Here is a 23,312-nt window from a genome sequence, read left to right as displayed (position 1 = left end):
CTTATTTTATATCGAATTTAATCAAAACATAAGAAAAAGACGAGTGAGGTGAAGTCACTGTGGAGCCGCGGCCGGATCCGAACCAGCAGGTGTCGCTGCAGCATCAGCCGCAGAGCGAAGTCAATCCACCGCAGAAGAAGAGGAGCTAGTTGCGGGAAAAGTGAAGCGGATGTTTCGTGTGTTTGTAACGTTGGACTCAAAACGAGGTAAATATCTGTAAACATTTACTTCATATGATCAATTAGTTGCATTTGAACAACGACAGACTTCACTTCCTGATCACTCGTGGGTCTGTGGGTGTGTTTCCCTCGACTGTCTCCGTCTCTGGAGGAAAAGCAGAGGAAACGCCAACTAACCCGTTGTGTAACCAAAACAACAAAACAACAAATCACAGCCCAGTGTTGAACTTTAACTAACGCTAATATAAGCAGGAGGGTTGTGTTTGACCCATAGACTGTAAATAACGTACTATTGTGTGACGTACTGCTGCTTAAACACCATTTATTGTGCATGAAATCCTCATGAAACTCAGTTTAAGTGTGTTTTCTATTGTAAAATACAACTATAAGCAAATGAGATGCTGTTTAGTGTATTGTAGTAAATCTAAATACTGCAGCCGCCCTGATAACTTAATTGTTAGATAACACAACAAAGCTGGCTACATGTGTATTTGTGCCACCTATCTGTACAGGAAATGTGACATAACCAAAGTACACACACAGTCATTCAAGTGACAGTTTTTATTTGAGCAGGCTCAGTTTGTCTCATTGTGTAGTTTTGTCCGATAACTTGTGTTCTGTGTTTGCTGATTTAGCTTTTTAAAAAAAATCACCATGGAAACGCCAAAGGCCTCAGATGTTAAAAAGGGGATCTCAGTCCTTTGGGAGACTCTGCAGTGTCCGATATGGTGAGTGACCCCGACAACCGTTCTGTGATCTGTAATATGTTTTGAAATGTTACTATGAGATGAACTGTAACGTGCTGAACTTACGTCACACTGTCTTTCACTTGTAGCTTGGATTTATTGACGGTACCGGTATCTACCAAGTGTGACCACCAGTTTTGCAAGTAAAGAACATATTATTAATATCAATGATTGATAACTTTATTCATTTATTCCACATGCAATCATGAATAATACATTTGCTTATTTTTTTCTTTGTTCTGATAGATTTTGCATAATGAAACTTGTGGACAACTCCAAACAAAACCGGGCCAACTGTCCAGTGTGCAAAACCAAGATAACCAAAAGGTTTGAGAAAATCAATAAGAAGACGCTCAATACCGGTCATTGAAAGTTCATTGTTACTATTATGTACATCATAATATATAATATATGTGTGTGTGTTTGACCTGTGCAGGAGTTTGCAGGTGAGCCCTGGGTTTCAGAGACTTGTTGCAGGACTGCAGGACATGATACAAGCATATGAACATGACACTGGCACAAACTGTAAGATCACATTGCAGACTTCTTCAAATGCCCACATGTAATTAACTCGCATTACATCACCGACTAAAAATCCTCGTACATTTTCAGATTTCACTGGAATGTCCCTGCAAGAAAAACAGTTAGGGTAAGAAATTAGAACCATTGAAATTAAACTTAGTTATTTAATGTAACATCAATCTGATCTCGTATTTTCTTCTACTCAGTGTCACAGATGCAGAAGCCATCAAACCTCCTCAAAATTTGTCATCTGGAGAAACAGCCCACACTGACCTGGACTATGTGGAAAACGAAGACCAAGATGATCTTCCAAGGTCCCATTCTTCAACTATAGAAGGTAAAAATCACTTGTAACTGTTGGTCTTATTAGATCAAATCAATTTCGACATTAGCTTTAGTTACAAATAATTTAGTACCAGTTAAAAATAAATGTGACATTTTTTTTTATTATATAGAGTCCCACTTGGGGAACTAGAGTGTAGAAACAACTCTGACGCTCAATTTGAAGTAGATATGACCTAATAAATCGGAATTGCTCTTGATGTTTTCCTATTTTAGGACAAGCTGCGGTCATTAAATATTTAGAAAGTGGTGATTTGTTATTTTTTGTGCTGCACATGTGTTATTGTGTCCTGTTTAAGATTCCTATTCAAAGACTAGATAAAATTCCTCTTTACTTTAAGCAACCAAGGCTTGCATGTTGCATATATGTACATGTATGCATATTATAGCCTAGTTTTGTTTCTAGTTTTTCAGTAGATCAAACAGGAAACTGATAACTCATTATTCATCCTCATTGAAGTTTTCTTCCAAATACTTAATTATTCATAATTTCTTTATCCAATGTTTTAGCCCAGAATGGATTTGCAAGACTCATGGAACTTGAAGACTCGACTCCTTTGACTACAGAACACGAAGGCCTGGACAGCGGCCTTGGGGAGGCTTTGCCGACGTCTGACAAGAAACTGCACAGCTCTGCAGATAATTTGGAACCAGTAGAAACAGAAATGTTAGAAACTGTGGAAAAGGCATCAACACATAAAACTAGAGGCAAACTTAGATCTGTTAAATTGGAGAGTGCCTCCCTTCTTCCGGTAGCAATTCCTGATGAGACAGAATATCAGCCTTTAAGAAAGTCTTCGCGGAAGAAGCAGAAAACGGATCTGGAGTCCGCCAAGATTCTTGAGCGGAGACGGAAGAAAAGTCTTGAAAAAGTTGCAGAGTGGCTGATGAAAGTTCCACCTGAGGGAAGTCTCGAATTAGAAAAACCAGACAAAGACCCAGATGACTCTGATGGCTGTTCTTCCACCTCTACAATAGATGTAAAGCAACACCTTAGCGATATTAATTCTAAGAGAGAGGATCGTGCCAAAGCACTCGAAGACCATGTGTTCGGAGCCGTCTACAAACGAGACAGAAGAGGGAAGAGGAACAGCTCTCGTTCACTTTTTGTTGAGCCAACAATCATAAAACACAAAACAGACTCTGAGGATGAAAACCGAAGCGACTCAGAGGAAGAACAACTGCTAACAGAAGACGTAAATGATAGCAGTGACATTTTAAAAAAAGCAGAACAGATGGAAGACTTGGAGGAAAATTATGTTGTTGGCAAAGATGTGATTGCTGAGTCGGAGTCTGAACCACAGCAACTAAAAAGAAAGTCAAAGAAAAGAATGCAAAACGCTCTGCAGCAGGTTGACAGTGATTTAAAGGAGCAAGCTGAGGCAAAGTCAGACAAAACTGAGCCAAAGAAGCCTGACAGGAGGAAAGGTAAAAACACAAGGTCAGAAAAAGGCAAGTCTGCAAGAGTGTCGAAGCCCCTTGTTCTCGTTGGAGTTAAAAATGGAGAAACCAATCCAAAGACTAGAGTGAAGTCAGAAGAAGTTCAGGTACAAATTGAGAACTATCCCAGCAGCGAGGACCAACAAACCCCCATCATGAGGAGCACCAGGAGAAGCAGAAGGCTTCAGCTCTTTGCTGAGGAAGTCCAGGACGGTCACAAGAAAGCAAACTCGAGAGCTAATGTAATTGAAAAAGATGTCAATGTCGCTCAGCAGCAGGAGGAAGTTGAAGGTGAAACACCGGATAAAGCAGAATCACCTAAGGGTGGAAAGTTGGCCAAAAGAAATGGATGTGTTTATGATGAAGATTTAGGAGGAATTGAAAACGTGGAGTCTGGTAAGAGAACTCGCCGAGAACAAGAGTCCATTGCTGAAGTGCAGAATTTGCCGAATGCTGAAACGCTCTCTGAAGCTACTGGACCTTGTTCTGTCCCAGTGGTCCCAAGTTCTCCATGTCCAACGGAAGCAACTGTGGTTGGTCCAACACTTGAAAATAACAATCCGACTGATCAATCCTCAAAAAACATTGAGTTGAAAACATCAGTTTGCGTGATAACGGAGAAAGAGGAGGAAAAGAACGACAGCGAGCTTGACACAGAACAACTGCTCCAGAGCTTCAAAGCCACGAAGAGGAAATCTTTCCGTCTCGGTGGTCCGAAAGGGAAAAGGAGCCGTACCTCAGTCCATGAAAACACACAAGGTGCTGAAGGAGAGGAAAATGACTTTGTTTGTTCTAGAGTTGAATCTGCAAAAACACAGACGAACAAGAAAACATCTGGAATCATCGACCAGGAGGCACTAAAAGACGATGAAAACTCATTGTGTAATGACTTGATTTCTCCTTCTATCTCACCAATACTGACAAGAAAATCAGTTGAGAAACCAGATCAAGTGGTGGTTGAAGCCTTGAACCCTGTCACCAGTAGTTCAGGTCAGGACGGTCCTGCTGGTAACTGTCTTTCCAGGAACAGTCAGAGCAGCGCCCTCACTCCTAATCAAGTCTCAAAACGTGGAATTGAAAGTCCTCAGTTCGTAGAATCCGGGCTCCGCTTCACAGATGTTGAGCACGAGGAGGTAAACGAAGCCTCGAAGAGCTCTCAAATCCCAAACGGTCAGCTTGATTGTTCACTGAAGGATGCTGGGAAATGGAAGGAGATGAGAGACAGCATTTCTCAAAAACATTCAGACAACACGGCTGAACATATCTTAGTTGCTGAGTCTTCTTTAACTCCTGACGGCCTGGTGACACCACTTGTCCTGACGGTCCATGGAAGCGGAGAGCTCAGCGCACACTCCCCCATCAAGAGCAACCTGAGGAAGAAGAGAAGGACTCAGAGGCTGGAGTCTTCATCCGAGTCAGATGAATCCAGAGAGGAATTACCTACGTTGACTCAAATCTTTGGAACGTCGGCTCATCCGGCTGCTGTGACCCGGGATCGGGGAGACTCCAGTGAAGCCACTGGATGTGAGGCTGCATGTGTTCCAGCTGATGCAGCAGAACGGTTGAGCCGTCCGCCTGCGTGCCCCAGCCCCGACTGTGCTAACTCCAGCCAGGGGTCTGTGGACTTGTTCGGAACGCCAGATGAATGTAAGTAGATTCTCAGTAAGCGAAAATAAAATCCACATTTTAAAACGCTTCATTTTAGGAAGCAGCTTATAATACAATAAATCTGCAAATTGTGTTTACTCTGTTGTTTCCCTCTCTGAGAGTCTGTGTATCTCAAAGCAATTTGATTATCTCTTTTCTGCAGGTGATGCTCCAGTAAATGAAAACATTGACATGGAGTCATCACAATTTTCAAGTGAGGTCCTTGTCACACAGGTAAATATAGTAATGCTCTCAGGTACTTTCAAAAACACCAAATCCAAGGTTTTACAGAATCGCTGATCCTCGTCAAAGTGAGAGTTTCCATTAATGTGAACACAATCTGTCCATCTGTTTGTTTAGCTTTATGCATTTTCACAGTGCTCCCAGTGATGCACTTTCACCTCATGCCCCATAGAGGGCAGCAACCACATTTTTCTAAACCTGAAACCTGTCAGATCCTGGATGACAGACTACCCCGCTCAGTAAAATATGTCCCCCTCAGCAGCTTTCCAAATTGCATTTCATTTGCGTTAGAGGAAATGCCGCCTCGGAGATGATTCTTGTTTTCTACCTCATCCATCTTCCAGCGCTCCCCCTTTTATCCGTTGACTGTATTTGACTGGGAGTTAAAGTTTCACGCTCCGGGGTTTAGAGAGGGCCCAGGATTACAGACATCTCAGAATATAGAGCGAGGGTGTCTGTATACATAATCAATGCACTTAATGCTGTAAACTCAAAAGAGTTAGACTCTGTCCTTCCAAAGCAGCCCCAGCTGAGAATAAGCTTTTGTCCCTTCTCTCTGTTGCTTTCTGAACCCCCTCTAATCTCTCAAATATTATGTAATTACCTCTCTGTCTCTTATTCTACCATTCTCCTCACTGTGTGCTGTATGGATAAATAAACAGCCATTCTCTTCCAGTAAAGATAGTAAATGTTGTATTGCAGGTTCCTCCCTGTTTCTTTTATTTAAGCGCTTGCCTCATTTGTAATAATGAGCTGATTTACTTTGCTCTCTTTTCTCCCTCCCTAAGCAAAAGATACAGATGCAGAAGGAGCTGGTGAGGCTGGAGAAGCTGATGGCTCTGGTGTCAGAGGTGCTTCATGAGAAAGAGCAAAGTCCTGCGAAAGAGACAAATCCCAGCAGCAAAACCACCGGTAAGCAGATAATACTGTAGAAGTTGATAAACTGAAGATTATTAGATTTGATATTTCAAAGCAAAATGCCACGAATTCACTGGAGTGTGGATACCTGACCCAAGCCGTGTTCCGACAAATTATTTGAACTGAAATTCAGGTTTGGGTCGGGTTTGGTCACATTGGCTGCGCTAGCTACTTAATTTTTTTTCTCTGCCGTACGTGCCTGTAATCGAGAAAAACATTGAGATCCTGTCGGGTTCGGACGCAAGACACAGAATGCCTGTCAGGGTCGGTTAGTTTTCTCTCAGGCTCGATGGGGATTAGACAGAATACTGCGGCTCTAGTCCCAGCCTCTAAAATGCAACACAATGTGTATTTTATCAGTTTCCTTAATATCAAACTTAACATATTTTGGTTTTGAGCCATTGGTTGGACAAAATATACAATTTTACACTATTTATTTTGATAGTTGAAGTTGATGATGATCAAATATTCAAAGCTGACCTAGACATGACGGTTGTTGTGTGTCTCCAGGCCCAGACACCCAGGAACCCCTCCCGTGTAACCAGGATGCACGCCAAGATTCAGACCAGTAAGTTACATGTTGTTAAACTGTCTCACTGAAAACAACAGGCATGATGTTCAACACAAATAAACGCTGCTCTGACTCGCAGCTAACACGAAAACATGGAAAGTCTGCCTCTAAAGTATTTGTTTGTGTTAAGCAGGAAATGAATAAGAGGCTGATGATCTCACAGCTAAATGATTCTCAGTAATTGGACAGATAGAAACCAGTTCTGCCTGATACAGTTTCCATTGAGGACATTCTCGAGGTCGGCTGTTCTCTGCAGTCGTCTGCGTGATGATATCATAATTGAAAACGAGAGGGAGATTCGTCAACGTTCAACTTTTGATCTTTCTGGTGCTATCGGGGACATTCATTTTGTATTGGCAGATGTTTTAACTTTCTATAAAGTTCATGTAACTTCAACATTTTGGAAAAAAACCTGTCTGTCTGGAAATGAGCAGCGTGGCTCTGAGCAGCTGTCGGGCGACGAGCGGAAACTTTAGGATGATTCTGCTCCCAGGGAAGAGATAGTCCCATAATTAAAAGTCCTGATAGCTGCACTTTGTTACAGGTGCTTAGAGCCAGGCTAGGAGTTTCCCTCTGTTTCCAGTGTTTGTGCTAAGCTAACTGGCTGCTGACTATAGCTTTATACGTATTGGGCAGATATTAAAGTGGTATTTAACCTCTCATTCAACTTCCTGCCATAAAGTCAAAAATCATAAAAGTAACTAACAAACTGAGGCAGGTTTTTATCTAAATAAAAAAACTGACGAGCAGACCAATGATTAAACACAGACTGCTCAGTCAAGTAGACAAGCACCTGTTATTCTCAGTTGGCTGGTTAACCAATCAGCTGGCCCGATGTTAGCCTCAAACCATGTGACTCAAACAGAGCCTCAATAAGAAATCCAATGACATAATATCTGCCCGAGTGCGTTGCATTTCTCTCCTCGGAGACTTGTATACAGTGTTAATACATTTTAAATGGAGCCATATTTCAATGCAGCCATATTCAGGAGAATAATATGTGAAGCAAGTGGCATGTAATTGGTCTCTTTCAGTGTGTGTGTGTGTTGTTAGTCTTGTTTTCAGAGGGTGATGCATCTCGAGAGGACAGGCGCATAATCTCACTAATGAACCCCGGAATCTGTTTATGCTGCGGAGAATAAAAAAAGTCATTACTGACTGCATCTTATGTGTCATTTAGAGCACTTAGAGGGAAACTTGTGTTTCTACAGTAATTCATCTCTCCTGCTTGACTACCCCACCCCCCGCCCAACCTCTTGCCTCGCAGGGTTCTAAGTGCTGTCCTACGGAGGGAGGGAGGGAGGGAGAGAGGGAGAGAGAGAGAGAGAGAGAGAGAGAGAGAGAGAGAGAGAGAGAGAGAGAGAGAGAGAGAGAGAGAGAGAGAGAGAGAGAGAGAGAGAGAGAGAGAGAGAGAGAGAGAGAGAGAATCTTAGCTGCACAAGTTTCTAAATTAAAAAGCACATATTCCAAGAGCCCAGTGGTGTGATCGGAAAGTAAAATATCACTTATCACTTTGGTGAGTCACACAGTCGGTATCATTTGTCTTTGAGTGAAGAAATGAATCAAAAAGACTTAAAAAATGTTATTCATATCAGTTATGACACAGTTTTTAATCTTCTCATGACAAAGGACACAAGCAACTGGATTTGTATTTACATTGCAGTCAGAAAGTATTTGGACAATAATTCGTTTTTCTTGTTTTCATCAAATTAGATGAGAAGCTAAACAATGACTATGAATTTAAATTGCTGTTATTCAGATATAAGAGGCCACCATCTCCTCATGTTACAATAATGACCATAAACTTATAGGAAAGACCGACCTTGATGTTTTCTTTTTTTAATGGTGTAACAATGAAATCTTTGAGTCTGGAAACTGAATGTGGAAAACTCCTGAAACAAGCAACAAGTCAAAACATAGACTGAATATAAACATGACAGCTTTTTGAAATTGTCCTCCATGTTAGTGGGCGGGACATGGGCCAAATCCAATGCAGTTCTGAGATAAAGTAAAGATAACTGGTCCTCTTGCAAACGCCAATACATAAATAATCTTGAATTGATCAAGTTTATACTGCCAACGTGAGTCAATATTGTCGGTATATTGAGCTTCATGTCAGCGCTGCAATCGTTTCGGCTACTGAAGCTACAGTCAGCAGCGTGCAGGTTCTTTTACATCATTGCTCAATAAAGGTTAACATAAATGTCACTTTTACAGGAAAGGCGTTCCAGAGGCAGAGCGAGAGCCCGGCACAAGAGCATCTGATGGAAGAGAGGTCACTGAGTCCAGCGTGTCACAGCCTGTCGGCGTTACACAGACTAGTAAGGCTCCCGGGGTGATGTTGTAACAAGTGTAGTTGTGTCAGATGAGTCTTTCTTTCCTTAACATGATGATTCCACACGTTTGTATTAGGTTTCTCCAACTGTGCACAGGGACACGTGTGTGTGGACAAAATCCCTCTCGGGGGCCACTAGGTTTTTAGTGCTGCACAAAATGTTCAAAAGATTTAAGTGTTTCATCTGGTGTTTGGTCTTCTTCCTGTTTGTTTTTTTGTGTGTTTTTCAAAGAGAGCTCGGTCTGATTTGACTTTTATCTTATTTTTCATGTTTTATTGTATGTGTATGTGTGTATTTTCAATATATGTGTATTTTTTTTTCTTCTGTCTTCTCAGCAGTGCAGTGCTCCACACACACAGCGCTGAGTGTAAAGGGCACTGACGCCTCCAAGACGCCTGTTTTAAGCTCAGCAGCCAAGACACTGAAGAACAGTAATTCACCATCGGATGGACAAGAAGACAAAGAAAACACCACTCCTCCAAAAGACAGAACTAAAGCCAAGCTGGTGCTTGTGTCGTCTGGATTAGGGCCCAATGAACAGGTAACAGATCAATCAATGAATAACCTCTGCCAAGGAGGTTATGCTGTCATCGACGTGTGTTTGTTTGCCTGATAGTTGGCATACTTAGGAATCTCCATTTTAGGACACACTAACTCATCGAATGTCGTTTTTTGACAGATAATTGTGAAAAAGTTTGCCAAGCGAGTCGGGGCTCGTGTGATTTCCCAGGTGACAGAGGAGGTCACACACATCGTCATGCGCACAGGTAAGTGTGCTCACATGCAGGCAGTGAGAGTGTGTAACATTTCATTTCAACACTGCCGCTGTTTAAAGTGTCTTTAATAGCTGAATTTATTCACAAGATCTTAATTGATGATTCAAAATTGACTTCACACGCAGTAAAGCAATTAGACCTGCTCTTAAACCCTTTAACTGTTTTGAAACATTTCCTCCTGCAATAACATTTTCCTTTCCACAAGTACATTTTCTTTCAACGTGTCGTTACAGCTTGTTTTGTGCGTCAGTTAAAACCCTCCTTGGAGATAAGCTCTCTGTTTCTCTCTCACCCACACACTCGCCCCTCCATTCATCCACTTGTTGCTAATTACACTCTCTGATAGATTATTTTTAATTTTCAAAGCTCGCTGTCTCCAAAGCAGCGTATTAACTGTCACCGTTGAAGATGTATTTTTCTTTTCCTTTTTAATGGCAGCTTGTTTCCCAGGCAACCACAAAAAAAACGGGAACGTGGCGCCTCTTGAGCTTTTCTGGTTAAAGGTTGAAAAGGAGCAGGACGTGTCCCGTTCTAACCTTTAGCAGAGAGTAATTTGAAATCCTTTAAACTAACGTTGTGTGTGAGGTGTCAGTAATTAGCTCTTGACTGGAATACAAATGAATGCAGAATTTCAATATCTCTTGAAGGAAGAATAACCCTTCATCCTGCTCATCATCCTCGATTTGTGTCTGTGACATTTTACACCGTTCTCATTCCAAAACTCTTTGGTGCAGTTTAAAAAAACTCTTTGTTTATTTTGGCTGTCGAAAATGGTTTTATAAAAGCTATTGAGTAAAAAAAACATGTCCCCTTTAAAACAGTCGCTGTCTTAACTAATAATGATAATAATCATCGTCATGGGAGCTATTTTTAATCACCAGAAGATTGTTTGATTTTCATTTGTTGATCTGAAGGATAAAGTACAACAGAACACACAAAACACGAAGGCCAACATCCGCCCTGTGTTCATCTTTCTCTCTCAACTTCACTCAGGGATATTATTTATTTTACCGACATGTTCACTTACAGAACATTACTGTTGCTCCTCTAAAAAAGAGTAATTAGTTGTCATGTCAAATCATGTTTTATGAATAATATACGATGTAAACTTACTTCAGTAACATCCTCTAGGTAATACATTTTATCCATGGTTTTGAATCTGGGGTTTATCTCGTCACTGTTTTGTGTGAAACAAAGTGAGCGTTCACAATACTTCACTACACATTAACAATTAGGTAGAAAAACTCAAAAATAATAATTAAAACCAGTCTATATGAAAGAATAATGACATTAGAATGTAGCAGAGGCACCAAATTTGGGCTTTTACGACCAAATTTTATCTCCAGTAAGAGACAAAGCCCCCAGACCCGCAAGCTGCTTCCTTTTCCCCACTGGCTTGCTCCTCCACATCCTTGTGGAATGCTCTGGTTACAAATGCTTGTATCTGCCCATCAGATCCTGATGTAACTCATCTAACCCTTTATTAAGATATTTGATCAAACAAAGGCATTCAGATTTTGAATATGTCAGTTTATCTGAATCATATTTCTTTGGAAAATGATCTCAGTTTGTGTTGACATATCTGTGTTACAAAATCAGGGTGTGTGCATGTGAGAGCGTGAGAGAGTGTGTGAGAGAGCGAGAGATTGTACACATACTCTCACACACCTTGTCACACATCTCTTCTTGATCTCCCGTCTCTTCCAGATGAACAGCTGGTGTGCGAGCGCACGCTGAAGTACTTCCTTGGCATCGCGGGCAGGAAGTGGGTCGTGAGCTTCCAGTGTGAGTCCTGCTTCACTTCACTGTCACAGCTCTGTCGCTGATGAGTTTAGAGCAATTAGTCTAAATGCAAAACACCACGATGATGGAGGGATCGGCTGGAATAAGAGGAGTGGTACATAATACAGTGTAAGCTCACAAGTTTTTGTTCTTTCTGTCTCTCCGCAGGGATTTCAGAGTGCTTCAAACAAAAGAAACTCCTAGATGAGGTATGCTCCTTTAATTTGCACACCGGTGACTTCCTGTTACATCTCCTTATGTCTTGATGTTGAATTAATTAATGCTTCATGATGAGTCTCTCTACGAGGTTAGCTGCGATACTTCATCAATTATTTGTCACCCATTAGCTTTAGCAAACGTCGCATGTGATTCCTGCAGCAAGCTGTAGTTTAGTTTCGCCATTAATTTAACAAATATTTCCCAGAACTTCAAAGCGTTTCCATGCATTTTTAAGAGGAACTCTGTCAAACTGATGTGTTCGGTGTTGTTTTACTCCTAAAATAAATTCAGTGAATATTAATATTGATTCCGTTTGTCAGATGAGATTGAATCTTTTTGGCACTTATTTAGAAAGGTGATAGAAAGAGAAAAGCTGTTCTAGCTTTGTCATTCCTGTTCTTTATACACACTGAAGCCAGTTTCCCTTGTTGTTCAACAGAGTGTCTTTGAAGTGAAAGGCGACGTAGTGAACGGACCGAACCACCAGGGCCCCTCAAGAGCTCGAACCACTGCAGACAGTAATGTGAGTCTTTGGGACATTGAACAGGACGGTCGATTATACAGCCTCTGTTTGATCTAATGACCTCTAATGGTAAAAGGTAAAGTCGGGGATCACCCAGAGGATCGAAACATTGGCGTCATACGTCTCTGGTCTTCCACCTGCAGCTGTTGTATCATGTTTTATATCTTGAAGATTGAAACAAATTGTGTTTCAAGTTCAGCCACATGATTAAAAGCTGACCCGGCCAATTTTAAACCAGTGAGAAAAGTGTTGACAATAACACCAATACAGAAATCTGCTTTTTTTTAAATCGTCTAAGTGGCTAAAAATTTTGCATTTATGTTACAACCCATCAAAAAGACGAATAAAGTCAGAAAAAAACAACGCAATACTAAGTCAAGTTAAAAACTCAGAAACTGTAGTTTAGCTCTTCCTCAGACAACAGGAAAAAATCAGTGGATTCATTTAATTTAATAATTTATTTTGTTTGTCAGGGACCTCGGAACAAACACATTGACCTCAAGGATTTATCTCAGCACTGTTACAGATTTAACTACCATCTCTTTACAGTCTACAGTCAAACTCTGACTTTCAATATCCAATATGCAACTGTCCAAATGCTACTGTATAAGTAAGACGGGACAAAAATATGAAAGTCAGCATTCAAGGAAGGTCTTGAACCTTGTTTCCTCGTCTTGCAACAGCCTCTTAGCACAGCCCTCGTTGTTGAGAGCGAATGGTAATTTTCCTCCTGGTGCGCGGCCAGCAGGACCGGTTCTGTTGCCACTGAAGGGGAAAATTAGAGATGGCTAGGTGTCGTGTTGGCCGTATCGCTGCCTTTGAAGAACCTCTGCTAATTGAATTAGCGAGTAATTTCAGGCTTATTTAAGTGGCTTCAGCACCGCGCCGGCACTTTGATGGAGCCGGACAGATTGCCCCCCCGTTCATATTCGCCTTCTGTCACCCGCACCGTTGGCAAACAGACTAACAGATGAAATGGACTGGGAGGGAGTCTGTCAGTGGAATGTTGATGTTTAGGAAATCAAAGAAATTGTGTGTGTGTTTGTGTGTGTGTGTGTGTGTGTTTGGATGTTATCACAGCACACACTCTAATACCTCCTGAAGGACATTAGCTGTTGTCTAAATTAAAAATCTGTAAGAGAAACACTTTTTCATCTCCCCGAGCACCTCTGGCTAATGATCACTATGGACGGACGGCGAGGTGTGAGAAATTACTATTTCTTTCTCCGGCAGCTCAGACATTTATCTTCCAAACACCAACCATCTGCCCAGACACTATATATGAGGCTGCGGATCTAAGTTGCACCATTTCCTTTTTTGCAGTTACCATGATTCAGGAAAAGACGGATTTCCTTTCCTTTCTCAGGCTTATTGACCCTGAGTGCAATAAAACGTGTCCCTTGGGTTGGACGGGTCTTTTTTTGAGATATTTCCTATAGCGTGAAAGTGCCTCTGTTTACTCTGTTCTGTTCGACTCTGCCTTGAATTTACAGCGAGAGCAAAAAATTAACAAGGTCCTGGGGTTTTATTTTTCGCAGTAAGTGCGGTGGACTTGTTGTAAATCCGGGGATATGCTGGGTGAAGTGTTTCAGCCCCACCAGTGAAACACTTCAGACAGGTGCAAAGTTCAGAGACACACTCAGCATTAATGGTGACGGCTGCAATGGCCGTACTCATTCAGTATCATTGAGCGTTATCCGAAGGTTAAATTCACTCATTCAATGTTCTCTTTTGTAGATTTTAGTTTTTTGCAGAAATCTCACAGCAGCGTTTTTCATTCTTTCTTTTGTGTTTGTCTTTAGCTGCTCATGAGCGGCTACAGCATCTGCTTCCAGGGGCCTTTCACAGACATGACTACAGGTAAACTGCAACAACATCCTGACATTTCCAACTGGAAACCTGACATTTTCTGACATTTTCCAACGAGAAAAAAATATATTGTATTTGACTTCCTGACTAAAGGCTGGATATTCATCAGGCAAAGTGGACCAGGCATGAAACGAGTGTATTTTGGATTTTTCTCATGACGATGTCAGATCAGTTTGAAAGAGTGAAACTACAGGAAGTTACAGGATCTGTAGCTTTTTCACCATCTAATGATCTGTCTTGAACTCTATCTTGTAGAGCTCCACCAACACTGGAGGTTTGAGGGTCACATTATTGACATTTCAGCATTTAATCAAGGAATTGTTATCCTCAAAAAACACTTTGACATTTGTATTAAATGAGCCAATTTGTTTTCATGCCAAAAACGACACTGGTGCAGAGTGCAGCCTCGTCTCCATAACTTGTTTAGATTACAGGAAGTCACTAAGAAATAGTTACAACTGTGAAACTCGTCATAAACGTACAACTTGTTTATAAATTCTGGTTATAGTTCATAAAAAATGTGTTTTCAGTTTGAGATGAGTTAAAGCAACGCCATGTTACTTTTACTGAAATATGATAATCTTTAATTATTTCTACTATGGGAACATTTGCCCTGTTACAGCAGCAAAGGGATTAGTAAAAATAAAAGCATTAGTAAAAGTAATAAATGTAGACAAAAGGAAATACATAAAAGGTAATAATATACACAATATAAACAATCTACTCTATTTGCAAATTTGAATTTAGTTGGATAACTTTCCCAAGATGTTCAGTCCACTTGTGTTGTTGTGTCATTACATTATTTCCCCGTTTCATGCAGTGAAGTGATAGTGTAACTATGGTGACTGCTACATAAACAGTGTCCGTCTTTACCTGCTTAGCAGAGAGGTTGAGTATGTGAAGTATGTGTTTTTCTCTGTCACAATTACCTGCCAGCACACGTCACACACTATTTGTGGAGCTCTGTAAGTGATGGCGTTCTGTGGAGGAGTATGAAATGTTGTCTTTTGATGAGGTGATGAGCAACTTGAATATTTTTTAAATCATTTTTCTTTTAGAGAAAAATCCTTCAGAGTTGCATATGCAATTTCTGCAGCATAGACTCAGAAATGATCAACTGTATCTCAAATCCAACTCTGATTACTTTAATTTCCCCTCCACCGGTAACTAGTTCTTGTTAGTTTGTTTTTGTTTGTCTGTGAAATGCAGCAAAAGCCACAGGAATTGTGTTCTTTCAAAGGAAACACTGTAATTTCATGGTATTCTTTCCTTTTATTCCAGCTGCCGTCAGGATGTCGGCACTGTTTTGTTCCCTCACTCAAGAATTGCCTTTCTCAAGCACACTTGTGCAGTTATATTGAGCTCTGCAGGCCTCTGATGGACTTGCGAGACAACATGACAATAAAAAGAGGGACAGTTTAAGTAGCTCACACAGGTTTTGACTGACACGCCGCACAGCTTGGAACCTGTGCTGTTTTTTAAACCTGTGTCATTTCCGCACCTTAGAGAAATGACAAGTGGTCCCAGCGTGTGGGTGGATTGAACATGTTCTGCGGTGCTGTCATACTGCACAGCGGTTTCTATGGTGTCTGTTAGTTGCCCGGAGATTATATCTGACAAGAAACTAGAAATAAGCTTTCAGTCGTAGAAGTGCTTCTGCAGTTCTATTAATAATCGTTGTAAATACTCTTGTAGTTGTTGAGCATTGGTCAAAAACCGCTAATAACCTCTAAGTTCAAGATGGAAGAGGAGTTAGGTTGCCCTTCATACAAAATACTTTTTAGCGTCATCCTTCCAGCATGAATGAATGGACAGATAGATCATGGGTGAAGGTCTCGGGGGGTGTGCACGCTGCTTCCTTCTTCCTGGGGCTCTTAAAGTGCTCCTGCAGCATCCTCCCGCCGACTGCCGGATCGATGAAGCTTTGCTAATGGCCCGACATCTGCTCGTTTGCGTGTGGAGCTTAAAGACTTTCTTATACATGGCACAAACACGAGGATGGAGTCTGTTTTTCTTCAGCCGCACAGGATTTCATCCATTATTTAATTGCTGGAGTTTGTCAGATGATGAGATTCTCTAAAGCTCGCGCCATGTGTTGATAAAGTGGTTTCATGTTGGCGCTAATAAACAAGGGAAGCTGGTGATTTTCATTGTTGGAGAAGGTGTTCGCTGATGTCTGAAGACGAAGGCATTTTCAAAAAATTTTATTTAAAGTGCAATGACTGATTAAGTGAGATGTACATATTGATTTGAGTGGAGACTGGAATATTGATCTATTTTCCCTCCCTCTAAGGAAGTCTGAGTTTGAAATGAGTCTGCTCTGTATCCCCTCAAGGGGCGAGAGGAGGAAAACAAATGTAGGCATGACTGCTGATACATTTTTGAAACTCTGTCCCCCCCCCCAAAATACATCAACTGTGTGTGTGTGTTTATAGATGAAATGGAGTGGATGGTGGAGCTCTGTGGAGCAGCTGTAGTTACAGATCCACTTCTCCTAGACAGTAAACAGGTAAGAGTGTCAAAACTATCCCATTTTAAAAAGTATAAACTCAAAGTCAGTCTTATTGGCTGAAATGCAGAGATGAGTGTTTTAAAATCCAATTGTTGGCATTTGATTGTTTTCATGTGAGCAGTTTTATTTCCCCCTCACTCCTGTTAATGATGTTTCAGTTTTAATGAAGCCTTATGATTCCTATGAGATATGTATTATAAACTAAATGGCAGAAAATCCTACCTGCAGGGATTTGGCAGCATTCTGTAGTTGTGACTGTTATTTCGCCTTGTGTATGATTTTCTTTTGAGAAAAATCCCTGTGCTGCAGTTGTTTAGCAAATGTCACTTTATAAGTGATAACAATTGATTAATGTTGAAAATCCCCAGGTCCAAAATCCACCACAGCTTAATCAATAATCCCCAAACAAAAATGTATTGCTAATATAAAATTAGAGATATGGGTGAAAATACAATTTCCTTTCAGTCTGATTGACTCTGTGTGAAAATATGTTCTACGTTTTGCTAATATAATTTAAAACTGAACCTAATATCAATTTTCCATTTTTACACAGAAGTCCCGTCAGCTGGTCATTGTACAGCCTGGACCTGAGTCATCATCGTCCACCTTCAGCCGTGAGTCTGAAACCTCATTTTCACCTGCTACTTTTAAACCAGACCACAGAAATAACACACTGACACACGTGCCTGCGTACGGAGTTAATGAGGATCGAGAGGAGACTGGCAGCAGCAGCAGCAGCAGTGGGAGCAGTGGGAGCTGGTTAAATAATTCATACATCTCTTCACCTGGGGGTTTGAGTCTGACACAAGCGTTGACCTATGGAGAGTCAGACAGTAATTGTGTATGACAGACAATATACCAATAGATGTTTTTTATATATATATATATATACCTCTTTGTCCGGACACATGCTAAAATGTAATAGATTATTTCTTGGCCCTTGTCCCATCCTTTCAAGTTTTGTGAAAATCTGTTCAGGACTTTTTCATAATCCTGGTGACAAACAAACAGACAAATAATATTGTCTCGTTACCATCAGGGTTATCGCTATTCTCGTTTTGGGTTGAAGTCAGTTAATTTGTCAATAGATATAAAGTTAATCAAACGTCAATTTATTGGCAGCTGATTGAAATATTGTTAAATATCAGCTTTCTTATCTGGATATACAGTAGTGAATCGATGTTCCTCACAAAGCTGCGTTCTGTGCACCTGTTGGTTCACTCGTCTCTACGTCTGAGTGTGTTTGTGCCTGTGAGGACCAGTTGGGTTGTGACAGAACAGTGAAATGGCAGACGCTGCCAGCCAAAACGAGACAGTTTCCCAACGAGGGCGAGAGGACTGACTTGCCAGGGAAGCGGGTGTGAAGGAAGTTAGGCAGCGGCGGAGAAATGGCCAAGAGAAAATGTCAGATCGGAGCGGGGGGGGGGAAATGTCAAAACAAGTTGGCCACCAGGAGAGAGAGGCTGCCGTGGCACCAGGAGAGCTGACAGTTTGAAACGGAGACGGAGAAAGCGGCTCCAAATTCCCCTGCCTCGCTCCTCCTGGCATCCTTACTTGCGCTGTTGCATATTTAATGCGGCTTTTCCTTTTCCACGTCCTCTGGCGCTCGTAGCCCAGGTAATGGAGCAGCACCCCCACACACACACACACACACACACACACACACACACACACACACACACACACACACACACACACACACACACACCCTCCTCTTCCCTTTCCCCCTTTATCCTCTTCTTCTGCACCATTGATTGAAATCACAGACATGTCTTGTGCTTTTTCTCAACCGTCCTCGGATGTAATTGAAATCTGTGAGTATCTGTGCGTAAACTGCAGATTGTGTTTAAAAGCAGTTCTGGACTTCTTTCTTTGGGTTGTTGCCTTAAAAGTTTGCTGCTTATTTGAATTTTGCATAACTTCGGTTGATGTTCAGACTAATACGTGTAGTCAACATGAAATTATGTTTGTCCAGTAACCATCATAGTTATTCCAGGTATCTTTTTGATTATGGTCTCAGTTATCTTTCATGAGCTATAATGGCAAACATGTGTCTGTCGTTTAAGTAATATTAACCTTAAAGAAATGAAATTGAATCAAGTCTTTCCTGTGTAAACAATGACCGACCAAGCGTTTTGCTTTATGCTATGGAAGTTCATTCATTTAGGGAGGATTTTATGCCTTAATATGGGACAAGAATGAGTGAGAATGTGAGGTCCTCAGTCAGAGATGAACTGGGAATACTGGGACTTGTGGTCGGAGTCTTACCCCCTAAGCTATGGAGGCTATCACAAGAATCACGTCCTCATAAATGTTTATTTTGTTTTGTTCATACTTTCGATTCATTCATTTTTAGACGTACCTAATATACACTGTCTCCCCACAGGTCTCCTCAGACAGGCGAGTGTGGTGACACGTGGTTGGCTCTTGGACACAGTGGCAACCTACACCCTCCAAAACTTCAACAACTACTCGCCATGACCACGTTGTCCTCTGGTCTCATCTCCACTGTACATATCCTGTGTTTTTACGTCCGATATTATAAATAAACATCTGCTTATACTGCTATGCTGGAAGCTTTGTGTATTTCAGCTTTGAATTCAGATAAAGTTCTTGAATTTCGATTTTATTTTCTTTCTTTGTTTGAATAGCAAACTACACACATACAAATATCACTGCTAAAAAAAGACCGAAGATCATGATGATATTTTAAAACTATATTTTGGGGCTAAGCGTGTATCGTCTGGAACCTTTAAAACCAAGCGAATGAAAAGCTGCAACTTAAATTCAATACACCCGTCATCATCGATATCATCCGTGGGGTTTGCAGAGAGAATCATTTACAGTATTCGCTACCTGCTGCCTCCTGTCAGTTGTAATCTAGTATAAGAAGCTCTTGTCATCTCCAGTGTTCCCTCTGATGTTCCGCGGTTCTGCCGCTGTTGTTTGCAAATCCCCAGTGTAAAGCCAGTGTTCCTGGTCATGGCAGAAAGCCTGTAGCTTCACCGAACACACAACTGTGCGCTGTAACATGCTTCATGAATTATTGCACAGCCAGTGTGTGGGAATAAAATGAGAGGGAAGAGATTTACAGGAATGAGCCATTTGAGGGCACATAAATCAGCCCTCACACTTCAGTGTACAAGGGTTTGATGTAATCTCAAAAGGATGCATGTCTGTGTCAGATAAGGCTCCATCATCACGCAGAACATGCATCGTGTTTGTGTTCAAGGGTTTCTAGGTAAAACAGGTTGAACAGAAGCTAAACTAAACTAAACTTAAATGCCAAACTCTCCATGAATCAAGTTAGCAGAAATTGAATATAAAATAATCCTTGTGGTGTGTTTCATTTAAATTGTATGAATTGTCTTCTTTACCCAAGAATGGGTCCTTTATATTTAAATACTTTATATTTACATCGGGGGAGGGTCCTCTCTACGAAGGCCGCCATGTTTTTTACAGTAGCCCAGACTGGACAAACTAAAAACACCTTTTGAGTTTTTATGACAACTGAAGGCTTCCAGAGGGTGAGGTGAGGGGTATTCAACTGCAAAATGCAACTTCACCCCTAGATGTCACTAAATCCTACACACTGAACCTTTAACTAACCAGCCGCCGGCCACAGCTTCATATTAAATGCATAGATATGTGAGGTGCATGGTATCGATCTGCTCATCTAGCCGAATAGTTGCTCCTAAAATGTCAAAATACTCCTTTCAGTTTCCAATTCTGGGAACGTCGGTGCGTTTCCTTCAGAACCTCAGATCTCTCATGAAAAATCAGTCCACGTACAACATGCAAACATCGTTTCTGTCCAGAAGAGAAACGCACCAGCTCAATAATGTATGTTTCTACGTACAGCACCAACTCAAAGTCCCTCAGGACGGGTCGGTGGTCTGCACTGTGGCAGACTGCAATCCATGAATTAACCAGAATGAATGTTGTGGGGGGGGGTCATATCCACAGAAACATCAGCCACTGGAACAATATGGAAACCAGTGAGTTGCAGCGGAGGAACATTGTGCTCCTGCAGCCACTCTCAACTTTTCTGGCAGAATGAGCTAGAACAAGCCTCCAGGACTCGAGTCGACATGAATGGCTGGACCCTACATCAACCTTATGTAGATGTCGCCTTCAGGGCCAAAGTGAAGATTATATAACTTACTTGTTTTCTTAGTATAGATTTGTGCGGAATGACGGATACATGCACAGATCTGCTAACATCTACTTCTCTTCTTTAACTTCTTAATATGAACTCCTACGTCCAGTAAAAAACCAATGGGAAAAATTAATTAACTTATAACTATTTGTGACATTTGGTTGCAGGAGAAGTACAGACGCTGGATTCAGGGTCATGCATTAACAACAGCTACCAAACAACCAGGTGGCTGAAAACAGAAAGCGAGCACAACGCGAAACAGTAACGTCAGCGCGTTTACACCGAGGCTTTTTAAATGCCAGATGTGCGGTACCAGACGCCCGAGTGCCAGGACGCCGCTTTCCTCCAGTCAGCTGATTCCTTTTTTTCCCTCTCAGTGCCGGGGCTGCAGCCGAGCATGCATTCAGCGCCGTTACTCTTTGTGACGACGGGGGGGGGGGTTACAGCACGATACAGACTGAAAGCTCACAATGCTGCACTGTTTGCTTTCTTTCAGTTAGGATGAGGGAAATGAGTCTCTTTGGAAAGTCCAGTCCCTTTTTCCTCAGCTGCACATTCTTCAGCTAAGTGTATAATCAATATAAGATATAATATTAAGTGTCAGCAGCTATATTATTTACAGGACTCACCCTCTTAGCTTTGCACGTCTTTGGTGTTAAAGAAGAGACAAGAACACTTTGTTTTTGCATGAACAGGACATATTAAAATTTTGACCTGATGATGGCTCTACAAATTCAGAGTTATTAAAATTCATTCTGAGGGGGGCACAACAATTTCCAGGCAAATTATGCACTAATTATTCATATGTGACCTTTGACCTGCTGTCCGCACAGCATGAAACATCTTCAGGGTTCATCCTCAGGGCACCGTGAATGTCTGTTCTCAGTCCCAGTCGCCGTTCACGAACACATTCATACTGCATTTCTATATGCAGAGCTTTTTCCTACCTACCCATCATTCATACATTGTCTGCCCCTCTGTTTGGGGCTCAGTATCTTACCAAATGACACTTACGAATATACAGACAGGAGAGGCCAGGGATCGGACCACCGACCTTCTGGTTAGTGGACGACCCTCTCTACCTCCTGAGCCACAGCCCTCCTAGAGAAAAGATCAGAGGGTCATCTTCAATGTCAGCAGGAATCATCCTGTGGGGGAAAGTTTGTACGAGATTCCATCTCAATCAATCTAAAAGTCACTGAGATATTTCAGTGAAGAGACACTGATATCCTCAGAGCTATTTGCTGCTGGCATGAATACAAATATAATCTATACAACTTTGTGTTATTTTAGTCAGACTTTTAATATCAGTGCTGGGCAGTCAGTGAAGTTATTTATAGAAAAGGGAAGATCCACCTGAAATGTGATTTACTGACCACAGGCTGCGGTTCCTCCGTGCAAACACAGTTATGGCTGCATGTGTGACAAGGTCTCTTCTGTGTAGAAAGCAGTCTGCTGGTTTTGTGTGTGTGCAGTTGTTAAGTCTTAAAGCCTCAGCGTTGGTCGGACCGGGGGTTTTGTGGAAGATATTTCTGTTCGTATGCTTCACAGGGGAAATTAGCACAAAACATTCTGCTCGGCCATCTGGAGCGTTTCAGCGCAGTCGTTTGTGAAGCCGCACATCTGTGTGCGTGTGTGCAAACATGTACCAGAAGATTGGCATTTCAAACACCTGAGGGCAGCCATTTACCCTCCAGCTAAATTCGGCATGAGCAGAGTGAGGCTTCCTGTTTTGTTTTTCTTGGTTTTTTTTACACTCACACCAGAGCACGAGGTTGCTAGGGACCGTTCTGCTGCTCGAGAACAACAGTGTTATATGAGGCGAAGCTACGAGAGCAGGGCCCAGATGAGGTGTTGTCATTTCAGCAAAAATGTCAACAATTCCCTGATTCCAGCATCTTTAATGGGAGGATGCGCTTCTGTATCTTCTGTGATTTTTGGACTTTTTGGACACTTTTTCAATACAAGCAAAGCTGTCGACTTGAGAATTTTCATTAAAATTTCAGATTAACAGTTTACAGAATCCTACAGAGATCATATTCTGTGGACACTCAAGATTTAACACATATGCACATAAGCATAACATAAGGTTCTGTTGCGGACCTTTGCCTCCCGTTCACTTCTAAAGCAAGAGCGCGAGTTAATAAAACATTTGCTGCACGGGGAGTTCAACTTTGGTGAAGTTTGACCCGGGATATATGTGTTACCCTGACACTTGAAATTACTATCAATACAAAATCTACATTTAATCCAAGCTAAAATAATCTGCAGTGACAAAGTCAACAAATGTAATAGAAATATATCAGGGAATTGTTTTAAAAGTAGTAAAATTTGAAAGATTTGGTTTGATTTAGATCACTGGTTGTCAGCGATATTAAACTTTTAAAGTTTAATCAATCAATTTATATATTTATATCTATGGAGTTTGATTATTTTATTTTTCATCGTTACTTCTAAAGAAACTGATACTTACACAAGATAAAAGCCATCAAAGAGCAAATCATCAAATGCGTCGGGCATAAATTTGG

At 41.4% G+C, this 23,312-nt stretch overlaps 1 protein-coding gene across 2 annotated transcripts; it reads left to right on the top strand.

Moving 5' to 3' along the window:
* The first annotated feature begins 67 nt into the window (after positions 1-67).
* LOC118100231 (breast cancer type 1 susceptibility protein) lies at positions 68-19,247 on the top strand. Of its 2 annotated transcripts, none has more exons than XM_035145092.2 (21): positions 68-206; positions 815-907; positions 1,015-1,068; positions 1,172-1,252; positions 1,362-1,450; positions 1,538-1,574; positions 1,654-1,784; positions 2,300-4,876; positions 5,040-5,110; positions 5,908-6,031; positions 6,548-6,605; positions 8,826-8,929; positions 9,283-9,485; positions 9,624-9,711; positions 11,428-11,505; positions 11,671-11,711; positions 12,161-12,244; positions 14,047-14,104; positions 16,549-16,622; positions 17,179-17,239; positions 19,012-19,247. In XM_035145092.2, exons 2-21 carry the CDS (start codon positions 834-836, stop codon positions 19,104-19,106), a joined length of 4,182 nt encoding a protein of 1,393 aa, XP_035000983.2. In that variant the 5' UTR covers positions 68-206; positions 815-833; the 3' UTR covers positions 19,107-19,247. The 2 variants fall into 2 exon arrangements, with proteins under 2 accessions (XP_035000983.2, XP_035000982.2); XM_035145091.2 differs by having other exon boundaries at positions 9,280-9,485.
* The last annotated feature ends 4,065 nt before the right edge of the window (positions 19,248-23,312 follow it).

The sequence above is a fragment of the Hippoglossus stenolepis genome, chromosome 21 (genome assembly GCF_022539355.2).
Source record: "Hippoglossus stenolepis isolate QCI-W04-F060 chromosome 21, HSTE1.2, whole genome shotgun sequence".
NCBI classification, from domain to species: domain Eukaryota; kingdom Metazoa; phylum Chordata; class Actinopteri; order Pleuronectiformes; family Pleuronectidae; genus Hippoglossus; species Hippoglossus stenolepis.
This window is presented reverse-complemented; position numbering and strand designations above follow the sequence as displayed.

What these genes read in the sequence shown, in the direction of transcription:
- LOC118100231 (XM_035145091.2), top strand. Translation starts at nt 834, where the DNA reads ATGGAAACGCCAAAGGCCTCAGATGTTAAAAAGGGGATCTCAGTCCTT. An exon ending in AAAACCAAGATAACCAAAAG is followed by an intron (nt 1,253 to 1,361) that starts GTTTGAGAAAAT and finishes TGACCTGTGCAG; the next exon opens with GAGTTTGCAGGTGAGCCCTG. An exon ending in GAACCACTGCAGACAGTAAT is followed by an intron (nt 12,245 to 14,046) that starts GTGAGTCTTTGG and finishes GTTTGTCTTTAG; the next exon opens with CTGCTCATGAGCGGCTACAG.